Here is a 21,425-nt window from a genome sequence, read left to right as displayed (position 1 = left end):
GCTATATACAGGGAGTAGATAATAACATGGCTATATACAGGGAGTAGATAATAACATGGCTATATACAGGGAGTAGAAAATAACATGGCTATATACAGGGAGTAGATAATAACATGGCTATATACAGGGAGTAGATAATAACATGGCTATATACAGGGAGTAGATGATAACAGGCTATATACAGGGAGTAGATAATAACATGGCTATATACAGGGAGTAGATAATAACATGGCTATATACAGGGAGTAGATAATAACATGGCTATATACAGGGAGTAGATAATAACATGGCTATATACAGGGAGTAGATGATAACAGGCTATATACAGGGAGTAGATAATAACATGGCTATATACAGGGAGTAGATAATAACATGGCTATATACAGGGAGTAGATAATAACATGGCTATATACAGGGAGTAGATAATAACATGGCTATATACAGGGAGTAGATAATAACATGGCTATATACAGGGAGTAGATAATAACATGGCTATATACAGGGAGTAGATAATAACATGGCTATATACAGGGAGTAGATAACATGGCTATATACAGGGAGTAGATAATAACATGGCTATATACAGGGAGTAGATAATAACATGGCTATATACAGGGAGTAGATAATAACATGGCTATATACAGGGAGTAGATAATAACATGGCTATATACAGGGAGTAGATAATAACATGGCTATATACAGGGAGTAGATAACATGGCTATATACAGGGAGTAGATAATAACATGGCTATATACAGGGAGTAGATAATAACATGGCTATATACAGGGAGTAGATAATAACATGGCTATATACAGGGAGTAGATAATAACATGGCTATATACAGGGAGTAGATAATAACATGGCTATATACAGGGAGTAGATAATAACATGGCTATATACAGGGAGTAGATAATAACATGGCTATATACAGGGAGTAGATAATAACATGGCTATATACAGGGAGTAGATAATAACATGGCTATATACAGGGAGTAGATAATAACATGGCTATATACAGGGAGTAGATAATAACATGGCTATATACAGGGAGTAGATAATAACATGGCTATATACAGGGAGTAGATAATAACATGGCTATATACAGGGAGTAGATAATAACATGGCTATATACAGGGAGTAGATAATAACATGGCTATATACAGGGAGTAGATAATAACATGGCTATATACAGGGAGTAGATAATAACATGGCTATATACAGGGAGTAGATAATAACATGGCTATATACAGGGAGTAGATAATAACATGGCTATATACAGGGAGTAGATAATAACATGGCTATATACAGGAAGTAGATAATAACATGGCTATATACAGGGAGTAGATAATAACATGGCTATATACAGGGAGTAGATAATAACATGGCTATATACAGGGAGTAGATAATAACATGGCTATATACAGGGAGTAGATAATAACATGGCTATATACAGGGAGTAGATAATAACATGGCTATATACAGGGAGTAGATAATAACATGGCTATATACAGGAAGTAGATAATAACATGGCTATATACAGGGAGTAGATAATAACATGGCTATATACAGGGAGTAGATAATAACATGGCTATATACAGGGAGTAGATAATAACATGGCTATATACAGGAAGTAGATAATAACATGGCTATATACAGGGAGTAGATAATAACATGGCTATATACAGGAAGTAGATAATAACATGGCTATATACAGGGAGTAGATAATAACATGGCTATATACAGGAAGTAGATAATAACATGGCTATATACAGGGAGTAGATAATAACATGGCTATATACAGGGAGTAGATAATAACATGGCTATATACAGGGAGTAGATAATAACATGGCTATATACAGGGAGTAGATAATAACATGGCTATATACAGGAAGTAGATAATAACATGGCTATATACAGGGAGTAGATAACATGGCTATATACAGGAAGTAGATAATAACATGGCTATATACAGGGAGTAGATAATAACATGGCTATATACAGGAAGTAGATAATAACATGGCTATATACAGGGAGTAGATAACATGGCTATATACAGGAAGTAGATAATAACATGGCTATATACAGGGAGTAGATAATAACATGGCTATATACAGGGAGTAGAAAATAACATGGCTATATACAGGGAGTAGAAAATAACATGGCTATATACAGGGAGTAGATAATAACATGGCTATATACAGGGAGTAGATAATAACATGGCTATATACAGGGAGTAGATAATAACATGGCTATATACAGGGAGTAGATAATAACATGGCTATATACAGGAAGTAGATAATAACATGGCTATATACAGGGAGTAGATAACATGGCTATATACAGGAAGTAGATAATAACATGGCTATATACAGGGAGTAGATAATAACATGGCTATATACAGGGAGTAGAAAATAACATGGCTATATACAGGGAGTAGATAATAACATGGCTATATACAGGGAGTAGATAATAACATGGCTATATACAGGGAGTAGATAATAACATGGCTATATACAGGGAGTAGATAATAACATGGCTATATACAGGGAGTAGATAATAACATGGCTATATACAGGGAGTAGAAAATAACATGGCTATATACAGGGAGTAGATAATAACATGGCTATATACAGGGAGTAGATAATAACATGGCTATATACAGGGAGTAGAAAACATGGCTGTATATATATATATATGGTGTATTTGGAAAGTATTCAGACCCCTTGACTTTCTCCAAATTTATTTTATGTTAGTCTTATTCTAAAATATATATATTTTTAATAATAAATAATCAATCTACACACAATACCCCATAATGACATCACAATACCCCATAATGACAAAGTAAAAACCGGTTTAGAAGTTTTTGCAATTTCTAAAAAAAATAAGTATTCAGACAATTTGCTATGAGACTCATATTGAGCTCAGGTGCCCCCTGTTTCCATTGATCATCTTTGAGATGTTTCTACAACTTGATTGGAGTCCACCTGTGCTAAATTAAATTGATTGGACAGGATTTGGGAAGGCACACACCTGTCTATATAAGGTCCCACAGTTGACAGTGCATCTCAGAACAAAAACCAAGCCATGAGGTCGAAGGAATTGTCAGTAGAGCTCCGAGACAGGATTGTGTCGAGGCATCGATCTGGGGAAGGTTACCCAACCATTTCTGTAGCATTGAAGGTCCCCAAGAACACGGTGGCCTCCATCATTCTTAAGTGGAAGAAGTTTGGAACCACCAAGACTCGACCGCCCGGCCAAACTGAGCATTCAGGGGAGAAGGGCCTTGGTCAGGGAGGTGACCAAGAACCTGATGGTCACTCTGACAGAGCTCCAGAGTTCCTCTGTGGAGATGGGAGAACCTTCCAGAAGGACAACCATCTCTGCAGCACTCCACCAGGCCAGACGGAAGCCACTCCTCAGTATAAAGGCACATGACAGGCCGCTTGGAGTTTGCCAAAAGTCATCTAAAGACTCTCAGACCATGAGAAAAAAGATTCTTTAGTCTGATGAAACCAAGATTAAACTATTTGGCCTGAAGGCCAAGCATCACATCTGGTGGAAACGTGCACCATCCCTACGGTGAAGCATGGTGGTGGCAGCATCATGCTGTGGGGATGTTTTTCCCCTAGTTAGGATCGAGAGAGAGATTAACTGAGCAAAGTACAGAGAGGTCCTTGATGAAAACCTGCTCCAGAGCGCTCAGGACCTCAGACTTTTGCAAAGGTTTACCTTCCAACAGGACAACGACCCTAAGAACACAGCCAAGGCAACGCAGGAGTGGCTTCGAGACAAGTCTCTGAATGCCCTTGAGTGGCCCAGCCAGAGCCCGGACTTGAACCCGATCGAACATCTCTGGAGAGACCTGAAAATAGCTGTGCAGCGGCGTTCCCCATCCAACCTGACAGAGCTTGAGAGGATCTGCAGAGAAGAATAGGAGAAACTCCCCAAATACAGGTGTGCCAAGCTTGTAGCGTCATACCCAAGAAGACTCGAGGCTGTAATCACTGCCAAAGGAGCTTCAACAAAGTACTGAGTAAAGGGTCTGAATACTTATGTGGTATTCTAACCAGGGGTCAAAGTATAATTAATTTATTCCAGGTACAGAACATCCTATATGTTCACACTTACACCAACATGTGTTATGGGCCGAATCATAACATTTCATATAGAACCCAGAGATCCTATTAAATTCAAAAGGATCTCTGTGGGCCTGGCGATAAAGATTTGTCATTTAACTTAAAAATGTATGACCTTTTTATTGTGGCATAAACACAAACCAGTCATGTTTTTTCATCTGATTTCATTCATAGACATTCTCTACTAGACTACCCGCTCACGTTCGTTCACTCACAAACACATTTCAAGCCTCCAAACAGTGGTGAAATGGAAAGAGACATCGGTTACACAACACCAAAAAAAAGTGGAATGACATTGTGGCTGGGCTATTGTCATTAGGCCAGAATTTATGCATCCACTGCTGTCCTCGCGCATCTCTGTATCTGCCACTCATCTCTGCCTTGGAAAATGTCAGTGTTCTCATCGAAACACATGGCGTTTTGGAGTATAGTCTATACCACCGTTTTTTTAAATTTCTCATGCCTCTTACATGCGGTAATGATTTAAAAAAATTGAGTAATAGCCTACAATTTTCTTAACGTTTTGTTTTAATTATTGTGATGGGCTCATGTTTTTACCGGTTTGACATACCCTCACTTTATTTTGCCGGGATACCTTACCGCCTTACTTTCCCCCCCTGATTCTGACTACGGAAGTCTCGAGGTTCTGCTCGCCTGAATATTAGAGTCAATGAGAGAGAAGTGAAAAATTATTCTTTAGTTATTAATTTTCTTGAAATATAAAGGTATAATCTAGTTTCGAGAAGATGTCTTTAGTTGAACGTGTTTTTACTCCGACCTGTCACGTTCCTGACCTGTTTTCTGTTGTTTTTGTATGTGTTAGTCGGTCAGGGCGTGAGTGTGGGTGGGCATTCTATGTTATGTGTTTCTATGTTGGTTAATGGGTACCTGATATGGTTCTCAATTAGAGGGAGGTGGTTTCCATCTCCTCTGATTGAGAACCATATTAAGGTGGTTTCACGTCTTCAACAGTGGGAGCAGAGAGAGCACACCCCTGTCCACATCTAGGGGACCACAGTGGAGAATGTGAAACGCTTCAACTTCCTTGGTGGACACATCACTGACAATACGAAATGGTCCACACAGACAGTGGGGTAAAGAAGGTGAAACAGGATGCTGGAGAAATTCAGCTCGGCCCCTCGGCCATCACCAGCCAGCTACCACCGGTTACTCATCCCTGCACCTTAGAGGCTGCTGCCCTATGTACATAGACATGGAACCACTGGTCACTTTAATAATGTTTACATACTGTTTTACTCATTTCATATGTACATACTGTTTTTGAGTCAATGCCACTCCAACATTGCTCATCTTAATTACATTAATTTAACTTTTAGATGTGTGTCTTGTTGTGAATTGTTAGATATTACTGCACTGTTTGACTAGAAACACAAGCATTTCGCTACACCCGCAATAACATCTGTTAAATATGTGTCTGACCAATAACATCTGTTAAATACCTGTATGTGACCAATAACATCTGTTAAATATGTGTCTGACCAATAACATCTGTTAAATATGTGTCTGACCAATAACATCTGTTAAATATGTGTCTGTGACCAATAACATCTGTTAAATATGTGTATGTGACCAATAACATCTGTTAAATATGTGTATGTGACCAATAACATCTGTTAAATATGTGTATGGACCAATAACATCTGTTAAATATGTGTATGTGACCAATAACATCTGTTAAATATGTGTATGTGACCAATAACATCTGTTAAATATGTGTATGTGACCAATAACATCTGTTAAATATGTGTATGTGACCAATAACATCTGTTAAATATGTGTCTGTGACCAATAACATCTGTTAAATATGTGTATGTGACCAATAACATCTGTTAAATATGTGTCTGACCAATAACATTTGATTTGAAAAACTTTGTCGAAGGAGTGCCTTTGAGACGGCGTGCACATGCGAGAGGACCCCTTAGACCCGATGACGTGTTTATACGCATGAGTTTAGCTAGCCAACATCGCCATGACATCGCAGACAAGTATGAACGGGGATTTCTGTTGGAGAATCAGTTTTAGCCTGTCTTTGATACTGTACTGTATTTTGTATTACTCTGAACATGCCATTGGTTTGGTTGTACCTCCAGCACCAGAGGTGGCAGCACTGGGCCATAAACTAGTATACTTACCGAAACAAAAACACCATCGAAGTACCGGATTATGACGTGGACTTGTTATGGTCAGGAAGAGGACTTTCCTCAACAAATAATAGTTGAATAATGTAGCAAAGGTGACAAATCGTTCCGTCGATGGATCTAAATGAAGATAGTGTTAATTTGCGATGTGCACCCGGAATATGCTTGTGTGTTCTCTGCGGTTTACCTGCAGCGGGAAAGTCGACGCTCGCACAGGCGGTCAACTCTCACACCGTACAACGAGGATGGAGGTCCACTGTCATTTCTTACGACGACCTGATTCCCGGTGACGCTTTCGATGTGAAAGAAGTCGAGGATGAGGAGGATATGCCGCGATCGCAGACGGTACTTTTACACGTCTGAGTCCTGTTTATATCAATGTAGACTACTGAGAACTGTCAATGTTCAACTACCCACCTGGGATGTGTTGTGCCGAAATTCAATCAAATCTGCATTATTGAATTAAACTGCCTGTAAAGCTACCGCAATGAGACAACATTTTACCAGAGGAATCAAAAGGGAGTTAATTTCCATATAAATGCGCCATAGGTTTGATTGATATGATCTACTATTTGAAATGGCCAACAGATTTTGTCTGAATTTATTCCTCATGTCACTGTGCCAACCCCATGTCTTTCAGCAAACTAAATGGAAGTTGCACAGACAAGCCGTGCTACAGTGTGTTGAACGGTTCCTACAGAGTCCTACAGAGCTGGGACAGCTACCACCAAGCATCGACCAGATCAACAGTGATGCCTGGAGTCGTCTCCTTCACGCCGCTCAGGTCTGCGGGACATCGGTGGACTCTTCTCGGGTTTACCCGTCACCTTTAGATCGACCAGCTCCGCCACTCGTCATTCTGCTGGACGACAACTTCTACTATCCAAGCATGAGATATGAGGTGTATCAACTGGCCAGGAAACGTATGTTAAATCTGAAACCCCGTCGTAGAGAGTTATTGCGCCGTCTGAAACCCCGTCGTAGAGAGTTATTGCACCGTCTGAAACCCCGTCGTAGAGAGTTATTGCGCCGTCTGAAACCCCGTCGTAGAGAGTTATTGCGCCGTCTGAAACCCCGTCGTAGAGAGTTATTGCACCGTCTGAAACTCCGTCGTAGAGAGTTATTGCGCCGTCTGAAACCCCGTCGTAGAGAGTTATTACACCGTCTGAAACCCCGTCGTAGAGAGTTATTGCACCGTCTGAAACCCCGTCGTAGAGAGTTATTGCGCCGTCTGAAACCCCGTCGTAGAGAGTTATTGCGCCGTCTGAAACCCCGTCGTAGAGAGTTATTGCACCGTCTGAAACCCCGTCGTAGAGAGTTATTGCGCCGTCTGAAACCCCGTCGTAGAGAGTTATTGCGCCGTCTGAAACCCCGTCGTAGAGAGTTATTGCGCCGTCTGAAACCCCGTCGTAGAGAGTTATTGCGCCGTCTGAAACCCCGTCGTAGAGAGTTATTGCACCGTCTGAAACGCTGTGAAACGTCTTGATAATATTTTATTTAAAGCTGGTGTACAAAACTGAAAGTACAATATGCAAAAATAAGCATGGGAAGCATAGAAATTGCACATCTAGAACAGATCTACCGCTTTCTAAGACTCGCTTTCAATGAAAATGACAGATCTGTAAGTCACATTTCTATGTGCATTTGGTCTGGTCGCCCAAAAAACGTACATATTGGAGCTTTAAAACGTGAACCAAACAAAACTCAATGTTTTTTTTGTTTAGCATAGTGTTAAATCCGAGTCTCAGCGTAATTCCGTTACCATGGAATTGCCTCGTATCTCCTCCTAACCAGTTGACGTTATGTAGTCATTTTAATGATGTTATGTAGTCATTAGTAAATCATAGATATTGTTTGGCCCTACATTGACCATTTTTCTCTATGAAAAAACAGACTCTGTGGGATTCTGTCAGGTGTACGTCCACTGTCCTGTGGAGTCGTGTGTCAGGAGAAACCAGCTGAGGCCCCGGCCCTTACCCAGTGACGTCATAGTAGAGATGGCCAGGCGCATGGAGCCTCCAAACCCTCAGAGAAACACGTGGGAGAAGAACAGTGTCACTCTGGACAGCGAACACCACTTCACCATAGAATACATGTGAGTCCAGGGAACACCACTTCACCATAGAATACATGTGAGTCCAGGGAACACCACTTCACCATAGAATACATGTGAGTCCAGGGAACACCACTTCACCATAGAATACATGTGAGTCCAGGGAACACCACTTCACCATAGAATACATGTGAGTCCAGGGAACACCACTTCACCATAGAATACATGTGAGTCCAGGGAAGACCACTTCACCATAGAATACATGTGAGTCCAGGGAAGAGTCCCCTTACACAAACAATCAGACAGGAAATGTGATGTTAACGTAATCAAGTGTTACTATATCAAATGTATTTATAAAGCCCTTCTTACATCAGCTGATATCTCAAAGTGCTGTACAGAAACCCAGCCTAAAACCCCAAACAGCAAGCAATGCAGGTGTAGAAGCACGGTGGCTAGGAAAAACTCCCTGGAAAGGCCAGAACCTAGGAAGAAACGTAGAGAGGAACCAGGCTATGAGGGGTGGCCAGTCCTCTTCTGGTTGTTCCGATGTACATTAACCTTGTGTTTCACCGTCTCCTTCAGCCAAAGGTTGGTGAAGGTGATCTCTACTGCGTTGGAGAACCCGTTGAGTCCAGTCCAGGACAACGCTGAGCAAAAGGTATGTTCTGTTAGTTCATGGATCCCACTGCCACCTCCATAGGACCTCTCTGTGAAACCCTGCTATATTCTAGTAGGAGGCAGAGCAGCTAGGACCTCTCTGTGAAACCCTGCTATATTCTAGTAGGAGGCAGAGCAGCTAGGACCTCTCTGTGAAACCCTGCTATATTCTAGTAGGAGGCAGAGCAGCTAGGACCTCTCTGTGAAACCCTCCTATATTCTAGTAGGAGGCAGAGCAGCTAGGACCTCTCTGTGAAACCCTGCTATATTCTAGTAGGAGGCAGAGCAGCTAGGACCTCTCTGTGAAACCCTGCTATATTCTAGTAGGAGGCAGAGCAGCTAGGACCTCTCTGTGAAACCCTCCTATATTCTAGTAGGAGGCAGAGCAGCTAGGACCTCTCTGTGAAACCCTCCTATATTCTAGTAGGAGGCAGAGCAGCTAGGACCTCTCTGTGAAACCCTCCTATATTCTAGTAGGAGGCAGAGCAGCTAGGACCTCTCTGTGAAACCCTCCTATATTCTAGTAGGAGGCAGAGCAGCTAGGACCTCTCTGTGAAACCCTCCTATATTATAGTAGGAGGCAGAGCAGCTAGGACCTCTCTGTGAAACCCTCCTATATTCTAGTAGGAGGCAGAGCAGCTAGGACCTCTCTGTGAAACCCTCCTATATTCTAGTAGGAGGCAGAGCAGCTAGGACCTCTCTGTGAAACCCTGCTATATTCTAGTAGGAGGCAGAGCAGCTAGGACCTCTCTGTGAATTCCTCCTATATTCTAGTAGGAGGCAGAGCAGCTAGGACCTCTCTGTGAAACCCTCCTATATTCTAGTAGGAGGCAGAGCAGCTAGGACCTCTCTGTGAAACGCTCCTATATTCTAGTAGGAGGCAGAGCAGCTAGGACCTCTCTGTGAAACGCTCCTATATTCTAGTAGGAGGCAGAGCAGCTAGGACATCTCTGTGAAACCCTCCTATATTCTAGTAGGAGGCAGAGCAGCTAGGACCTCTCTGTGAAACCCTCCTATATTCTAGTAGGAGGCAGAGCAGCTAGGACCTCTCTGTGAAACCCTCCTATATTCTAGTAGGAGGCAGAGCAGCTAGGACCTCTCTGTGAAACCCTCCTATATTCTAGTAGGAGGCAGAGCAGCTAGGACATCTCTGTGAAACCCTGCTGTATTCTAGTAGGAGGCAGAGCAGCTAGGACCTCTCTGTGAAACCCTCCTATATTCTAGTAGGAGGCAGAGCAGCTTACAGTATGGCGATGAGCATTTTGACCATGTTAACGTGACCTCTGCTGTATTCTGTAGGAGGCTGACCCTCAGAGCTGTGGTGTATTCTATATTCTGTAGGAGGCTGACCGTCAGAGCTGTGTGTCCAGTGTGGTCCACCAGGCTGACCAGGCCTGCAGACGCCTGGTCTCACAGGCCATGCAGGGGGCCAGAGGTCAGTATTCATCCTTACTGTGATCCTTAAAGCCCACACACACACACACACACACACACACACACACACACACACTGATAGCGTTTGCCGGCTGAGAGTACTTAGCGACTCTGAACGGAACGCCAGACATCATTTGCAAGCGGAAAATGTTGTCAGCCACACGCCCACCGGCAGTCGGTCCCTAAAACCCGCCGTCGGCGAACAAAGGGCAGATGAACAGCAAATTTAAATTTTGGGTGTTTACACTCCCTTAAAAGTAGACTCAGTGAGATGACGTTGCCCGCACGAAAGAGGTGTTGAAGCACGAGACGACTAAACTTCTCTGTTTTGGAACCCGTACCAGCCACGTCGTAGCAGCGTGAAGCTCACTCGTAACACATGTCAGATACTCTTGACTGTGTGTGAGAGAGCATGGGAGTAAAGTCTTGCATCGCGCTCATCTCAAAATCTTGTTGCGACGTCATCTGGCTGAGTCTACCTTTTTTTAACATAATCAGGAGTTAATAGTGGCAAGGCATGTTTCACAGAGAGAATGAACGATTGTGTGTTTATATTGTCGGTTTCTTGCCTCACTACCTCCCCTACTTTATATCCTCACCTGTATATCACAACTCTTCATCCTCTATGTTCAGAGCATCAACTCTTCATCCTCTATGTTCAGAGCATCAACTCTTCATCCTCTATGTTCAGAGCATCAACTTCCCCCAGAGAGGATGAGGTCTCTGGCAGCCCACTTCAATCAATCCAAAACCAGATTTCTTCAAGACCTGCGGAAACAAGTCCTCCACGGCCTTCCCTCGACCCAGGGAGAGAGCATCGACGTGGAGCGGCTTGTGAACAGAGCCGTGGACGTCTTCAACAAAGAGAAACAGGAAATCGTTGAAAGATACCTTCCTCCTCATGACACAGAAAATGCAGGATAGATGATAGCCATTATGTAACTTTCATTGATTCTATGTAAATAGTAATAAATATTGACATTAGTAATGAATTTTCTATATTTTTCTGACAACATGTCCAACCTGTTAGGTTCCACCTTGTTAAGTATATGCACCTAACAGGGTGGAAATGTGGAGGCTAACTTAGCCGTAGCACTGTGAGTGATGTTAGGTGCATATACAGGGTGGAACCTAACAAGCTGGAACCTAACAGGGTGGAAATGTGGAGGCTAACTTAGCTGTAGCACTGTGACTGATCAAGATCCAGCTAGCATAATGGTGAACACTTGAAGATCATTTTTTTACTGTTCTGTTAAACATCATTTGAAATGATCATACGTTCATCTAATTTAGCCCAACAGCGTGGACATTTTAAGAGTGAGACCCTACTAACTAACATCATGAAACATTAAAATGTAGATCAAACAGAGTGTTGATACTTACTCTAGTTTTGCACTGTTATTGACACACTTTCTGATTGTGATGTCATTATGGGAAGGAGCGGTTTGACACTTCTTGATTGTGATGTCATTATGGGAAGGGGTGGTTTGACACTTCCTGATTGTGATGTCATTATGGGAAGGAGCGGTTTGACACTTCCTGATTGTGATGTCATTATGGGAAGGAGCGGTTTGACACTTCCTGATTTTGATGTCATTATGGGAAGGAGCGGTTTGACACTTCCTGATTGTGATGTCATTATGGGAAGGAGCGGTTTGACACTTCCTGATTGTGATGTCATTATGGGAAGGAGCGGTTTGACACTTCCTGATTGTGATGTCATTATGGGAAGGAGCGGTTTGACACTTCCTGATTGTGATGTCATTATGGGAAGGAGCGGTTTGACACTTCCTGATTGTGATGTCATTATGGGAAGGGGTGTTTTATTTTTATTTAAAGGAGTGTTATGCCAAACTAAAAGGGTGGAAAGTGAAATCTGGGAGACACACAAAACATCTTAAATATAGTAACAACAAATACAATAATCATGAGAGAAAAAATATATTGATGACAGAGATTTTAAGTAGAACTATAAAATAATGAATAACTATTTGGAATATTTGATTATTTAATGGATTATATTTCTCATAGAAGTTGATGAATAGCACCTGGGGACTTGGGGGGAAAAAACCCTCCTACATCCACTGAATTTTTTTGTTGTAAAAATGCAAATAAAATTCCCATTGAGATCGATATCTTTTGTGTTTTTATGGTAAAGTAAACCTACCGTTTTATTTAAAGCTCTTTGGAATACACGTTTTACAGTGAATAAGAGGTGTTATTTCCTGGGGACAGAAAAGGCACTGCATAACAGGAATGAATGACCCGGTCACTCTCAGTTTGGGCAGCGCGGGTTATTGAGGTGTGTCTGCCTGTCAGTGAAAAGCATCGCATCTAAAACAGTAGTCACCAACCAGTCGAGTTGATATCCGAGGCATTCATAGCCGATCACCAAACATTTATGTAAAAAAAATATTTTAAAAATACGATAAAAGCCTTGCGTTCCAATTTTTGTTTAACTGTTGACGGTAGGTGCACTTGATTCAGCAGCACTGGCGCCGGGAAGGTAAAGTGTTCCCATTTTGAACCATTTCACGTGTCTGAAGTCAGATCTCCGCCTACCCTGCAGGCCCAGAGAGCAAATTAAATGCACCTGTAGGCCTACCGCTGGCCAATCAGATAGCTCAGATCACTGTGTCGCCAGTTTCCTCGAGACAGACTGTAAAAAAAAATAAGCCTCGAGCGCACAGCAAAGTTGATACTGTGAGATTTCAAAACCTTTTAAAACCATGACTAGAGACTCAATTAATACAGCAAAGAGACGCTGTTTTTTTATTAGTAAGTTCGTGTTTATGTTGTGCTGCTACCGTTCTCTCCTAGTCATTCAGAATGCAGAATCTGCTCCGTTGTTGAGTAGTGCCGCATTGACACCAGGCGCAGCCAGAAGAGGACTGGCCACACCTCAGAGCCTGGCTCCTCTCTAGGTTTCTTCCTAGGTTTGATTAATATTAGAGTCCTCTTCTCTTAACCTGTATATTTTGAACCTAGGCATGGGTACACTCAAATGGCTGCTAAATCTACCCATTATTCCATAATTGCCTTGAATGGGGATGCCTGTTCTATTCATTATATTTCTATGGGTACACTTGCTATGGCTGACCTGGTATTGGGACTCAATCGTTTTTATGGTAATTTGTTCTATCGACTGATGCAGATGTAAAGTAGAATTGTGCATTGAAATTATGCTAATTTTATGTATTCTTTGTCAGGTTGGTTGATGGCAATGGCTGCTGGTCAACCCCAATGAGTCTGAAAGGGTTGCCAAGAAGATGTTTTGGAGCTCATGGCCAAATGGGGAACCACAACAGAGACACCAGCTCTACCTGACCACGTTGGAGATAATCTGGACCACGATGAGGTTAATGTTGACGTGCCTCAGGACCCATACTGGTGTGGTTTCAGATGTCCAAGACAGCCGCTGCAGAAAGCCCGGTAGTAGTGCACAGAAGTGTGTGGAAGTGGATAATCGAGGCGCTGATTTGATGCCAAATAAAGCAAATGCTCCTTATTCGCTCTCTTCTCCGTGAGAATGCCACCTTTGCTGTAGAAGGAGGTGAAAACCTGCAGATGCACCATTTAGTTGTTTAACTCTGACACCAGCAGGCCTCTCAGAACCAACTCTGACACCAGGCCTCTCAGAACCAACTCTGACACCAGGCCTCTCAGAACCAACTCTGACACCAGCAGGCCTCTCAGAACCAACTCTGACACCAGGTCTCTCAGAACCAACTCTGACACCAGGTCTCTCAGAACCAACTCTGACACCAGGCCTCTCAGAACCAACTCTGACACCAGGCCTCTCAGAACCAACTCTGACACCAGGCCTCTCAGAACCAACTCTGACACCAGGTCTCTCAGAACCAACTCTGACACCAGGCCTCTCAGAACCAACTCTGACACCAGGCCTCTCAGAACCAACTCTGACACCAGGCCTCTCAGAACCAACTCTGACACCAGGCCTCTCAGAACCAACATACGTCCAGCTATCATTCAGGTCCAGTATACACGGCTAGTCCACAGGAGTGATTTTGGCCCGAGAATACAGCTCTGAGACCATTCCTCCTGATTGATTCTACCCCATTGGTCTGAATAATCTGGGACAATTTTTTTTTTTCTGTCTATGAGGAACCCATCAGGATCATTTTAGTACAAAAAACAGTCACCGATATTGGAATCTATGTACCTTCCCAAAGGTCAGATGTGTTTATTACTGTAACAAATTACAATAACATAAAAAGGCCTTTTCAGGGTGTTAACATTTGACAAAAATTATACACTGAACAAGAATATAAAGGCAATATGTAAAGTGTTTGTCCCGTGTTTCATGAGCTGAAATAAAGACCCCCACCCCCAAAGAAATCATTAAAAAACAAAAAATCCCAGAAATGTTCCAGACGCACAAAAAATGTATTTCTCCCAAATTTGTTTACATCCCTGTTAGTGAGCTTTTCCCCTTTGCCAAGATTATCCATCCACCTGACAGATTTGGCATTAGAGAATTTGGCAGTACGTCCAACCGGCCCCACAACCCCAGACCACGTGTAACCACGCCAGCCCAGGACCTCCACATCCGGCTTCTTCACCTGTGGGATCGTCTGAGACCAGCCACCCGGACAGCTGATTGAACTGTGGGTTTGCACAACCATAGAAGTTTTTGCACAGACTGTTAGAAACCGACTCAGGGAAGCTCATCTGCGTGCTCGTCGTCCTCACCAGGGTCTTGACCTGACTGCAGTTCGGCATCGTAATCGACTCCAGTGGGAAAATGCTCACCTTCGATGGCCACTGGCACGCTGGAGAAGTGTGCTCTTCACGGATGAATCCCGGTTTCAACTGTACCGGGCAGACGGCAGACCACGTGTAAGGAGTCACGTGGGCGAGCGGTTTCCTGATGTCATCGTTGTGAACAGAGTGCCCCATGGTGGCGGTGGGGTTATAGTATGGGCAGGCATGAACTACGGACAATGCGCACAATTGAATTTTATCGATGGCAGTGTGAAAGCCCAGAGAAACCGGGATGAGATCCTGAGGCCCGTTGTCGTGCCATTCATCCACCGCCATTCACCTCATGTTTCAGCATGATATTACACGGCCCCATGTCACAAGGATCTGAACACATTTCCTGGAAGCTGAAAATGTCCCAATTCTTCCATGGCCTGGATACTCACCAGACATGTCACTCAATTGAGCATGTTTGGGATGCTCTGGATCGACGTGTACAACAGCGTGTTCCAGTTCCTGCCAATATCCAGCAACTTCACACAGCCATTGAAGAGGAGTTGGACAACATTCCACAGGCCACAATCAACAGCCAGATCAACTCTATGTGAAGGAGATGTGTCGCGCTGCATCAGGCAAACGCTGGTCACACCAGATACTGACTGGTTTTCTGATCCACTCCCCTGTCGGTTAAGGTATCTGTATTCCCAGTCATCCATAGATTAGTTAGGGCCTAATGAATTTATTTAAATTGACTGATTTCCTTATATGAACTGTAACTCAGTAAATCTTTTAAAATGTTGCATTTTAAATTTATATTTTTGTTCAGTGTATATCAGAATCTACATATTTCTACCGTGTGGTATTTCATATGATAACATTACTTTCTCCAAAGTCCAAGATAGATAATTGATTGGGAGACAATCCTACACATCCTAGATCACTGCATAGAAAACATAACTCCAAGACAGGGGACCAATCAGACACTGCTACATCAATCTGGATGTCTATGTTTCCAGAAAACAAACAGGAAATCCTTTTTCACATACAATATGAAAAACAAACTCCAGGCTGTCACTTGATCTGTGCAAATCATTTCAATACTCAGGAAGGGGGTAGTGTTACGTTACTGTCTGTATGGACCACAATCGTTTCAATACTCAGGAAGGGGGTAGTGTTACGTTACTGTCTGTATGGACCACAATCGTTTCAATACTCAGGAAGGGGGTAGTGTTACGTTACTGTCTGTATGGACCACAATCGTTTCAATACTCAGGAAGGGGGTAGTGTTACGTTACTGTCTGTATGGACCACAATAATTTCCAACACTGCTACAACTGTTATGTGATCCTTTGAAATACTTTTTTAAAAAAGGTTCAGAAGAATACTTTTGGCCTTTTGATCAAGTACGATTTATCCAAGTCCGAATGATTTGTCTCGAACGCAAATTGCATTTAAGCTAAAGATCATTGTTAATTTAAGAGGTATTAGCTAAAGAGCACCAGGTATTATAGATCAGTAAGGCTGGTGGCTGAAGGTAAGAAGGGACGTGATTGGCAGCAACAGAGGACACATGGAATCAACCGGAATGTGGAACAGAGAACACATGGAATCAATCTGAATGTGGAACAGAGAACACGTGGAATCAATCTGAATGTGGAACAGAGAACACATGGAATCAACCGGAATGTGGAACAGAGAACACGTGGAATCAATCTGAATGTGGAACAGAGAACACATGGAATCAATCTGAATGTGGAACAGAGCACACATGGAATCAATCTGAATGTGGAACAGAGAACACGTGGAATCAACCGGAATGTGGAACAGAGCAGAGTAAGATATAGAGTGAAATAATGTCTAAGCCGAAGCATCAATATGCACAGATCTCATTCACTTCAAGCCGTTGATATAATGTGAAGTTTTACACTCACAATAAAAGTGAGACACTACTATACACCATGTATAATAAAGCATATCTGTTTGTCAATGTGGAGCGACCTATTTGGACCAATGGACATGTTCATGCCTTACCTCCTCACGCCATTTGCACACACTGTATATAGACTTTTTACACTGTGTTATTGACTGTATGTTTGTTTATTCCATGTGTAACTCTGTGTTTGTGTCGCACTGCTTTGCTTTATCTTGGCCAGGTCACAGTTGTAGATGAGAACTTGTTCTCAACTAGCCACCTGGTTAAATAAAGGTGAAATAAATACATAGAAAATAAGGCAAGGTCAATCCTGTTTAAACTCTAGCCACAGCAACCAGATACCTTGCTAATCGCTATGTAAACTATACGTTTTGTCACTCGCATGTAATATCACAGATATGTATGTAACTAATTCAGAGTCGGCTCTCGTGTGGCGCAGCGGTCTAAGGCACTGCATCTCAGTGCAAGAGGCGTCACAAACCCTGGTTCGAATCCAGGCTGTATCACATCCGGCCGTGATTGGGAGTCCCATAAGGAGGCGCACAATTGGCCCAGCGTCGTCAAGGTTTGGACGGGGGTAGGCCGTCATTGTAAATAAGAATTTGTTCTTAACTGATTTGCCTAGTTAAATAACATTTGACATTTATTTTTTAAATGATAAGAAGTGACTTCCTTTAAATTCTCAGACGGCATCGAGGAGGACACATGATAAATGTCTCCAACCTCCAGATTACTTTCCCATTTATAGAAGCATCAATTCCTCATTTCAAAGTAACACTCACTCTCCAAGTTATATCATTAATAAAAAAAAACGATACAATAAAATATCGATCAGAATCGCTCTGATCCCTGATTATCATAATCACGGAATAAAGTTAATGTGCTCTGTGAGACGCCAAACATCGTTCGAATTCATCTCGGTCGCTGCGGAAGTCAGTCACTGCGTGTGCTGCCCGCGAGCGAAGTGGCAGGCAAAGTCATACTTGTTCCTGCATTTACAACCGCAGATATTACACCGGAAGGGGTTCTCGTAGCCGTGGCAACCCATGTGAATGGTGTACATGATGTTGTCAGAGAAGTAGGTGTCGCAGTGCTGGCAGCTGTGTAGCATCTGTGGGTCTGGGTCCGGTGTGCTACCGGGCAGGGCAGGGGTACTGGGCTGGCTGTTACTAATGCTAACTGAGCTGGTACGTGTGTGTGCACTGTGCTCACTGCTAGGTTCTGGGTTCACTGGGCTGGGGCTGTAGTTCCTGCTGTGGCCTGCAGGGGGTTGGAGGTCCTCGGGGCTGGTTGGGGAGGAGGTTTGGTGGTGGTGGTGGTGGTAGTGGTGGTGGTGGGCACCACTTTGACTGGCGGACAAAGATACTGACACTGCAATCGGTGCACCAGAGGCCTGCTGGATGAGGAACGGCTTGACGTCGTTACAGGACAGTCTGTCAGGAGACACGGGGGTCTGGTCCACTGGGGGGAGGTTGGACAACTGGCCTGCCAGCGTAGACAGCTGGTTCAGTGGATTGTTGTCCACCACCATGTCACTGTTGACATCCCTGCTGACACCTCCTCTTCCTCCTCCAGTCCCATGGTCCTTCACATCGCTCTCGTACACCTCATGGTTCAGGTAGTCTGCTTTCCCCACCACCATGGAGGGAGGGCTGAGGTTGATGAGGAGGTGTCTGCTGTAGCCTCCCAGGCCCAGGGAGCTGCCGCTCTTCTTCTGTAGGACGTTCAGCATCTTCTTGTTGGAGAGGAAGGCGGACAGCTCCGCCCCCTTCACGGGTAAAAGCTTGTGGCGGCGCCGGCGGTGGTGGGACAGGTTGCTGCGGTCGCTGCAACGGAAAGAGCAGAGGTCACACTTGTAGGGCTTCTCTCCCGTGTGGGAGCGCATGTGGGCCTCAAGGTGGCGCTCGTAGGCAGAGGCGAAGGGGCACAGCTGGCAGCGGTGGGGCTTCTCTCCTGTTGGTCAACAAAGATGTTTAGGTTTATTTCAACATCTTGGCACATATCCAACATCCATTAAAATGTAAATGTCACACAATATAAATACAAGTAAAAAAAAAGATAAGATCTTAACTATATGGACAGTGCAAGGGGCGGACTGGCCATCTGGCATGTTGGGCAAATGCCAGATGGGCTGGTCCATTTTACCTGTGTGAATCCTGATGTGCTCTATCAGGCGAGCGGTGCCTTTACTGGCGTAGCTGCAGTAGCTACACTTGAGCTTGCCGTCGAAGGTCCTCTGGAAGCCGTCCACCAGCAGCCCAGAGTTGTCGTCCAGAGAGACTTCCACTGATCCATTCTGATGATCACTCTCTGGGATAGCTGCTGCTACTGGGAGAGGAGACGACAAGACTTAGAATTAAATCGATACTTTACAGTCAATTTTTTCACCGGGAAATTGATACCTCTAAACAATACCCAACCTCACAGACACACAAAAAGCCGAATCACATCTAGAACTTATCTGGAAGCAGGATTTGTAAAATCACATTTTACATCGATCTATTTCCCGGTGAATTTTTTTAAATTCTGGCAGACAATCTGGTCAGAAACCATTTGTGGGGCAGTTCTGTTTTTGTCTGGTGCGTGAAAGATATGAGAGGATGACTTGAGATGCATTAGGGTCATCTTTGTTCAGTCAATATCTCCACAATATGGATCTAAACAGAAGAACCACTCATTGCTCCTCCAGAGGACCCCTTTTGGATGACGGCCAATCACCACAAAATAAAAATAAAAACAAAAACATTACAAAAAAATAGTTCAAACAGATTTATTAGGTTATTCCCCGTAGCGCTGGGCCCTGTTCCACTTGTTTAACTTCCCAAAGACAAATTAGGGATATGGCTTATTTTGGGGCGATTTAAAAATATACACATCATAAGTTAAAGTCAATGACTCTGATTATTTTATATAATAGTAGATAGATATTATATATATATATTATAATAGATAGTGTTCATAACATTCTCACCAGGTTGGAGGTGGTCGGACTCCATCTCCCCACCGACAGAGCCTGAGATCATGTTGACATGGTGTGTTTGCTGTGTCAGGTACTCTTGAAAGTCCTTTATGAAATCCAGAGGTTTTAGATCATCATCCATTTGGCAAGATGGGGTGTATTGTGATGACTTCTGATCACCCAAACCTGTAAGATAAGGCAATAATAATAATTGATGGTTAAACATAATGAATCACATTTATTTTTATTTCACCTTTTATTTAACCAGGTAGGCAAGTTGAGAACAAGTTCTCATTTACAACTGCGACCTGGCCAAGATAAAGCAAAGCAGTGCGACACAAACAACAACAAAGAGTTACACATGGAATAAACAAACATACAGTCAATAATACAATAGAAAAAGTCTATATACAGTGTGTGCAAATGAGGTAGGATAAGAGAGGTAAGGCAATAAATAGGCCATGGTGGCGAAGTAATTACAATATACCAATTAAACACTGGAATGGTAGATGTACAGAAGATGAATGTGCAAGTAGAGATACTGGGGTGCAAAGGAGCAAGATAAATAAATACAGTATGGGGATGAGGTAGATAGATGGGCTGTTTACAGATGGGCTGTGTACAGGTGCAGTGATCTGTGAGCTGCTCTGACAGCTGGTGCTTAAAGTTAGTGAGGGAGATATGAGTCTCCAGCTTCAGAGATTTTTTGCAGTTCGTTCCATGATAATCATATTGTTACAATACCACTGCATGTATGCCATAACCTATAGCCCGATATTGGACTAAATGAGCCTAATGTTACTCCTTAGTCCAAAGAATTTACATGTTCTGTTTAAGGGCGAATTGTCTCTGGAAGCCAAAACAGCCAAATACTCCCATCTAAACGTGAATCGATTGCGGTCCGGTTCTAAAGGTGAATCGATTGCGGTCCGGTTCTAAAGGTGAATCGATTGCGGTCCGGTTCTAAACGTGAATCGATTGCGGTACGGTTCTTGAAACATAAATCGCTGTACTTTGATATCACAACCAAATAATTTCACAAATGCAAAATACACATTTAATGTAGTGAACACTGTTTTAACCGTTGCAGCTGACAGTATTTTTCAGTGAAAACAGTTTGTGGCATCTGTCTTCCGTTTACACACAGGTTAGATGCAGTAACGTGTAAATATGGGCGTGTGGGAATCTAACCCAATAAAGGCGTGTCAGTTTAACAACTTGTTTATTTTTTCGCCCGATATGAAAGATACGGTTATTATGCTTCCAAAACCGTACAGCAAGCTATGTGGTTAATGTTCACGCCGACCGTCGCGGCTCTTATTAATAATAAAACTCGCCCTACAGAAAACGCCTTCATCCAAAGACTCTT

At 43.1% G+C, this 21,425-nt stretch overlaps 2 protein-coding genes across 2 annotated transcripts; one reads left to right on the top strand and one right to left on the bottom strand.

Moving 5' to 3' along the window:
• The first annotated feature begins 6,083 nt into the window (after positions 1 to 6,083).
• On the top strand, positions 6,084 to 12,497 carry LOC129845972 (L-seryl-tRNA(Sec) kinase-like). Its single transcript, XM_055913960.1, has 6 exons — positions 6,084 to 6,643; positions 6,939 to 7,221; positions 8,192 to 8,393; positions 8,934 to 9,009; positions 10,350 to 10,443; positions 11,134 to 12,497. Exons 1-6 carry the CDS (start codon positions 6,413 to 6,415, stop codon positions 11,364 to 11,366), a joined length of 1,119 nt encoding a protein of 372 aa, XP_055769935.1. The 5' UTR covers positions 6,084 to 6,412; the 3' UTR covers positions 11,367 to 12,497.
• Positions 12,498 to 17,640: 5,143 nt separating this feature from the next.
• LOC129845969 (zinc finger protein Pegasus-like) lies at positions 17,641 to 20,230 on the bottom strand. The gene is made up of 3 exons (XM_055913956.1): positions 20,069 to 20,230; positions 19,243 to 19,419; positions 17,641 to 19,050 (listed from the first exon to the last, which is right to left on the bottom strand). The coding sequence occupies exons 1-3, from the start codon at positions 20,196 to 20,198 to the stop codon at positions 18,035 to 18,037; spliced, it is 1,323 nt and encodes a 440-aa protein (XP_055769931.1). The 5' UTR covers positions 20,199 to 20,230; the 3' UTR covers positions 17,641 to 18,034.
• Between the last annotated feature and the right edge of the window lie 1,195 nt (positions 20,231 to 21,425).

This window comes from Salvelinus fontinalis, unplaced genomic scaffold, assembly GCF_029448725.1.
Source record: "Salvelinus fontinalis isolate EN_2023a unplaced genomic scaffold, ASM2944872v1 scaffold_0414, whole genome shotgun sequence".
In the NCBI taxonomy this organism is placed as follows: domain Eukaryota; kingdom Metazoa; phylum Chordata; class Actinopteri; order Salmoniformes; family Salmonidae; genus Salvelinus; species Salvelinus fontinalis.
The sequence above is the reverse complement of the archived record's forward strand: the minus strand, read 5'-3'. Positions and strand labels throughout refer to the sequence as shown.

What these genes read in the sequence shown, in the direction of transcription:
- LOC129845972 (XM_055913960.1), top strand. Translation starts at nt 6,413, where the DNA reads ATGGATCTAAATGAAGATAGTGTTAATTTGCGATGTGCACCCGGAATA. An exon ending in ATATGCCGCGATCGCAGACG is followed by an intron (nt 6,644 to 6,938) that starts GTACTTTTACAC and finishes CATGTCTTTCAG; the next exon opens with CAAACTAAATGGAAGTTGCA. An exon ending in GGCCATGCAGGGGGCCAGAG is followed by an intron (nt 10,444 to 11,133) that starts GTCAGTATTCAT and finishes CTCTATGTTCAG; the next exon opens with AGCATCAACTTCCCCCAGAG.
- LOC129845969 (XM_055913956.1), bottom strand. Translation starts at nt 20,198, where the DNA reads ATGGATGATGATCTAAAACCTCTGGATTTCATAAAGGACTTTCAAGAG. An exon ending in GTCCGACCACCTCCAACCTG is followed by an intron (nt 19,420 to 20,068) that starts GTGAGAATGTTA and finishes TCCCAGTAGCAG; the next exon opens with CAGCTATCCCAGAGAGTGAT. An exon ending in GCACATCAGGATTCACACAG is followed by an intron (nt 19,051 to 19,242) that starts GTAAAATGGACC and finishes GTTGACCAACAG; the next exon opens with GAGAGAAGCCCCACCGCTGC.